This window comes from Arachis ipaensis, chromosome B07, assembly GCF_000816755.2.
Source record: "Arachis ipaensis cultivar K30076 chromosome B07, Araip1.1, whole genome shotgun sequence".
Classification (NCBI taxonomy): Eukaryota; Viridiplantae; Streptophyta; class Magnoliopsida; order Fabales; family Fabaceae; genus Arachis; species Arachis ipaensis.
This window is the reverse complement of record NC_029791.2, coordinates 82,091,159-82,097,053: the sequence shown is the minus strand read 5'-3', so window position 1 is coordinate 82,097,053 and position 5,895 is coordinate 82,091,159. Positions and strand designations below refer to the sequence as shown.

At 32.9% G+C, this 5,895-nt stretch overlaps 1 protein-coding gene across 1 annotated transcript in view; it reads left to right on the top strand.

The window, feature by feature from the left end:
• The window catches only part of LOC107609291 (fimbrin-2), a 9,587-nt gene that overhangs the window by 1,815 nt on the left and 1,877 nt on the right, over window positions 1-5,895 (top strand). The window contains exons 3-13 of the mRNA XM_016311180.2: window positions 380-624; window positions 714-885; window positions 1,214-1,252; window positions 1,334-1,402; window positions 1,702-1,818; window positions 2,351-2,562; window positions 3,193-3,348; window positions 3,536-3,735; window positions 4,061-4,218; window positions 4,788-4,884; window positions 5,435-5,526. Coding sequence (XP_016166666.1) covers window positions 380-624; window positions 714-885; window positions 1,214-1,252; window positions 1,334-1,402; window positions 1,702-1,818; window positions 2,351-2,562; window positions 3,193-3,348; window positions 3,536-3,735; window positions 4,061-4,218; window positions 4,788-4,884; window positions 5,435-5,526 — 1,557 coding nt within the window. The remainder of the gene's footprint in view (window positions 1-379; window positions 625-713; window positions 886-1,213; window positions 1,253-1,333; window positions 1,403-1,701; window positions 1,819-2,350; window positions 2,563-3,192; window positions 3,349-3,535; window positions 3,736-4,060; window positions 4,219-4,787; window positions 4,885-5,434; window positions 5,527-5,895) is intronic.

The following is a 5,895-nucleotide window of genomic DNA, read 5'->3' as shown; positions in this document are numbered from 1 at the left end:
ATAAGATCATTTATTAGAAGCTCGTCTTAGAGTTAGTTTGACTTTCAATGCACAAAGCTTCTAAAACTGGAGTTATAAATTGAAAACCGAAAATGCACCAACAAAAGAAAAGAAGAGAACTGTAACCATATTTACATGTTAGAATATAATACGCATTGAAAATAAATTACACTATATACGGTGGCTGATTTTAGTGGCTTATTTTGGTTTACAAATAGCATTTTTGATATATATATATATAAACACACATAGGATTACCGTGTAAAAACTTTATATGGTACATCAAAAATAACCTCAAATGAGGCTTAGTACACATTAGCATGGCTACGACAAAGTTTTATTTGAGTGATAACAGATGATAGTGTTATAATGATGGCAGGTTTACTTAAAACTACAAACTTTTGCAAGTTCAAGAACTGGAAGTACTGCGAAGAACTCCTCAGCATTCCTGAAGGCTGCTACCACCACATTACTTCACACAATAAGTGAATCTGAGAAGGCATCATATGTTGCACATATAAATAACTATCTTCTTGGAGGAGATGAGTTCCTCAAAAAATACCTTCCAATAGATCCTTCAACCAATGACCTCTTTGAAATTGCGAAAGATGGTGTTCTTCTTTGGTAGTATAAGCTTACTTTCTTCCGTATCTTACATTTTACTTTCTCTGGCAATGGCTTTGGTTGCTAATGCAAATTAACATTTGTTGCAGTAAGCTTATTAATGTGGCAGTTCCGGGGACGATTGATGAACGCACAATCAATACCAAAAGATTACTTAATCCATGGGAAAGAAATGAAAACCACACGCTTTGTCTCAACTCTGCTAAAGCAATAGGATGTACTGTAGTCAACATTGGCACTCAAGACTTAATTGAAGGAAGGGTATGTTTGAATTGTATACCTTTCCAGTTTTCACATATCAAGGTAGCATTATCACTGACATGTAATTTTTTGGAATAACTTAATAGATTATGTTCAAAATGAAAGCCTTTATTTTTCTTTGTCACAGATGTATTTAACTGGATTTAGTACATACTTGCTTGATTGTGTTTAATCATAGCTCAAGCTTCAAAGCAGCATCGTTTCAGCCAAATTATGAGCTCAAATGTTCAAATAAGAGGACTAGAAATTTCCTAAGAGAAATAATTCCATCTTCTGTTTTACTGTTGGGATATTCTTTCTATTCAACTTAATTTTTGTTTCGTTTCAGCGTCATCTGGTGCTTGGATTGATTTCGCAGATTATTAAGGTAAAATGATCACTAGAATGTTACTCATAACCTCTGATTTTTGAGATTCTTATTGGTGTCGGTGTGCTAACTGCTAAACAGATACAATTATTGGCAGACCTGAACCTAAAGAAAACTCCTCAGCTTGTGGAGCTGGTCGATGATAGTAAGGTAATACTCATGGTAGCGTCTATGGTGCCTATGGCGGTGACTATACACGTATTGTTAAAATTAAAGTCACACTTTTTTTTTACATCTTGGTAATACATTTTCTTTTAGTTTTTTAAATTAAAAAGCGTTGTTAAATAGTATAAAAGTGTTAACTTTAATTTTATGACATCGTAGCCACCATAATCATCATAACATAGACATCATAGACGACACCTACTTGCTTGGTTATCTTTATCTTTTCTATATTCATTCATTTGATGTATGTATCAATATAACCTTCAGAATTTTAAAATCAACAGGAAATGGAAGAGCTGATGAATCTTCCACCAGAAAAGATCTTGTTAAGGTGGATGAATTTCCATTTGAAGAAAGCAGGGTACAAGAAGATTGTCACAAATTTCTCCTCTGATGTTAAGGTAACTAGTAATTTTTGAAATCACAATCTAGTCATGCTTTCCTTTGGTTGGGATGCTTAAAAACTATTTTCTTGCACCATAAGTTTTAGCGTCACTGAAGTAGAATAAAATCTTATTCGTATACCAATTTGGGATTAGTTAAGGTGATAAATACTTTGGTACTTAACCAGTGGTCTTAGATTAGTAAAAGTGATAAAACATTTATCAAATCAAATCAAATCTCTATAATAACATCTATGACTTCTCTTAACTTTTATTGGTTAACATATGCCGTTCTTACATGTTAATAAAACACCATTAAACATTTATTTTGTTCTCCAGACGATATTAAATAGTAAAGAATGAAACATTTACGTTATAAATTATTTAATAAATAAGGATACTAACAATTATCAATTCATGATTTCTGGTTTCTTTATTAGGGTTCAAACAATAAAGCTATAGACATATTTGGTATGCTCATAAAACATTTAGGTGGAAATACAAAAGTTGTGTAATAGGCATTTGAACATATATTGATATTCCCTTGCAGGATGCTGAGGCATATGCTCATCTTCTAAATGTTCTTGCACCTGAATACACAAATCCTTCCACATTGGCAGTTAAAAATCCTTTCGAAAGAGCAAAGTTAGTGCTTGAACATGCAGATAAGATGGGTTGCAAACGATACTTGACTGCAAGAGATATAGTGGAAGGTTCCCCAAATCTTAACCTTGCCTTTGTTGCACATATTTTCCAGCACAGGTGATACTATTCTTTCTCTTAAGCGATATATCAGAAGTTCAAAATGCTTCAAATCTTATGTTGACCGGCTATATTGTCCATGACTCTCGTATTCTTCTGTTTGGCCTGTGACAGAGACACAGACATGTATTAGATCCATATCAAAATGGGCAAAATGTCTCCAACAAATTAAAATTTACTCAATTTTCTATTCACCTGTAAAATGGGGACAACAGTGACAAAGATAGACACAACTTTTATTTGTTTTGGTTTGATTGCCATTTTTTGTGTTAAGACACTTACCAAACATGGCTTACTAACTTACACTTTGCATTTGCTCCTGGAAACTTCCGAATTGTAAAGCCAAAGTTATGGTGTTTGTTCTTCAAGCTTAATTTCTTGGCACAATTAAACTCTAAACTTGTCACCCGAAGTTTAGCTGAACTATCAAATTTGATTACTTCACAAATAGGAATACAAACTTCTTTAAACATATTGCTATAGGCGCCCTTGCTCATCGTGTCGTTTAGTGTCTTTGTGCACCAATATTGAATATGAACTTGATTGCCAAAGTATATTATTTTTCTAGAGTCTTCACCTTAACTATATATTCACGGTAACTGAATTATCTATCTTCTTAATATCTTATAGGAATGGACTTTCAACCCAAACAAGACAGAATTCGCTGCTTGAAGCACTGCCAGATGATACACAGGACTCAAGAGAAGAGAGAGCCTTTCGCCTCTGGATGAATAGCCTTGGCATTTCAACATACATCAACAATGTCTTTGAGGATGTCAGAAACGGGTGAGTTAGCACTAAAATTGGGTCTACAACTCATCCTTGAGTAAATGAGGTGTGAGTTAGCCCAGTGTTCAATATCACGTATCTACACATAACAGATAACACAAATGTTGTTGATTTCTCCCAAAACTTGCTTCATCTTCGTCTGAGATTTTAATCTCTTAAGCCGGAGGGTGCTGCTTATTTACAGGTGGGTACTCTTAGAGACTCTTGATAAGGTGTCACCTGGGATCGTTAATTGGAAGATTGCCAACAAGCCTCCTATTAAGATGCCATTTAAGAAAGTCGAGAACTGCAACCAAGTTGTGAAAATAGGGAAACAACTTAAGTTTTCGCTGGTAAACATTGCTGGTAATGACATTGTGCAGGGATATAAAAAATTAATACTAGGTACGTTGCTGATTTCTCAGTTGATTGATTAAACTCAAAACTTTGTATCTTGCATGGAATGAGAAACGGTAGAGACTGTATTACTATTTAGGGAAAAAAATTTCTTGTATAGTTTTTAATTGGAAAGAATGAGGAAAATGGAGCAGAATTATCTTACAGAAATTTTTTGTATCTTCTGTCACTATCCCACACTACTAATAAATAGAATAAAAAACTAATATTTTATTTCATTTATGTGTCCACTATATCAATTTCTATGTCTGTTTTTTCTATCCAAACACTAAATGTTTAAAGTCTAATAAAATATTATTAATCTTCTCTGTAGCTTATTTGTGGCAATTGATGCGATATAATATTCTACAACTTCTGAAGAACTTGAGATTTCACTCTTATGGGAAGGAAATTACTGATGCTGATATTCTACAATGGGCAAACATCAAAGTGAGCAGCTCCGGAAGTCAAAGGCAAATGGGTAGTTTTAAGGTACATGGAGTAAACTTGAAAATAGTCCTTCTTTTGTTTTCGATCCAGAAGATTAAGTACTAAGAAAGCCAACATAGACAACTCATAATCTTAACTTTTTGAGGCCTAAGATCAACGTTTTGAATATCGAACCGGACGTGAATAAGCTATCAATGGAAGCCCCTTTTTTACATGAATAATTTCTCTTCTTGAAGTTCATCCGATAGAAGGATTGGAATTAGTTATTTAAAAATTCCGTTCAGAACTTAGGCCTTGGACTTCATAAGAAAACCAGTTTTTGAAAAGCAATAAAGCATTAGATCCATACTAGTGCATTGATTGGCAGTCACAAGAAGACATATTGTTTTTTATTGATGAGTTTTTCAAAGGATTAGTTTTAATAATTTTTTGCAATCTGATGGATTGGCAGCACGGTTTAGGATTTAGGGTTTAAAATTAGAAAAATAATTTATACACCAAAACAACCCAATCACTTTAATTAATATGTGTTGCAAATAATTATCTTTAACTAATATATTTCTTTCATTTTAGGTAGTTATTCTGAGTGTTGTAATTAATTCTCATTTCAGGATAAAAGTTTATCGGATGGAATTTTTTTCCTTGAGCTTCTTAGTGCTGTACAGACCAGAGCTGTAAATTGGGGTCTCGTGACAAAAGGAGTCACCGGTATGTTTTCTTTTCCTTTTAACTCTCAACTTTTCAGTTTGCATTTTCCAAAAGCATGTTAATTACATGATTACCACATGATTTGTAGCAGATTTGATACTTCCATCGAGAATTCCGGATTTTCAAGGCATTCACACTTTTTAGGTAGAGAAAATTTAAGCGAAATCAGAAAAGTAAATTAAGTATGTAAAACATGAAATTGTAACAAATTAAATCGTAAAATTGTTAGACTTCAGTACAAATTTGGAAAATCAATTGACTTAGTTAAAATCATAATATTGGATGATTTTAAGAATTAGATTGAGATTTTAGCTACTATGTTTCTTCAAACCATTTTTTTTTTGGCGTGAAGTGTACGTACACACATCAATCTCCATACAAAATGAATGGTTAAAATGTTGACACCAACATCATGCATGGGTTTATGTATCATTAATTCATTATTCATATCTGCTCTTTCATTAGCAAACTTGTGTGCGTTTATTTTGAACAAAAATTTAGGGGAACATAATAGTCTCATACTTGGTGTACCCGTGTTTATCTTACACAGATCAGGAGAAAAAGATGAATGCCACCTACATCATCAGTATTGCAAGAAAGCTTGGATGTTCTATATTCCTGCTTCCTGAAGATATCACTGAGGTAGTTTGGAATCTATATTTTTATTACTACAATTCCACCAACCTCTTCATTTATCTTGAAAGGGGCAAATCTGGAATAAATTACCAAGGTCACATAATAAAACTAATCAGAGGAGATAAAAACAACAAAAATAAATAAGACTCAATTTGGTCATGAATTTTAACTTGATAATCAGTTTGGTTTTAATCCTAAACTTACGCAATTGGTTTTTTTGAGTTTTATAATCGTGAATATAAGATGTTCATCTCGTCATTAATCTATCTGACAGAATGTTTATGTGTGTAGTTAATTTTCACCGTGATAGTTTAAAATCTAGTTCAGATGATAATAAACGTGCTGAAATCAATTTAGCCCCATAAAAAACATTAA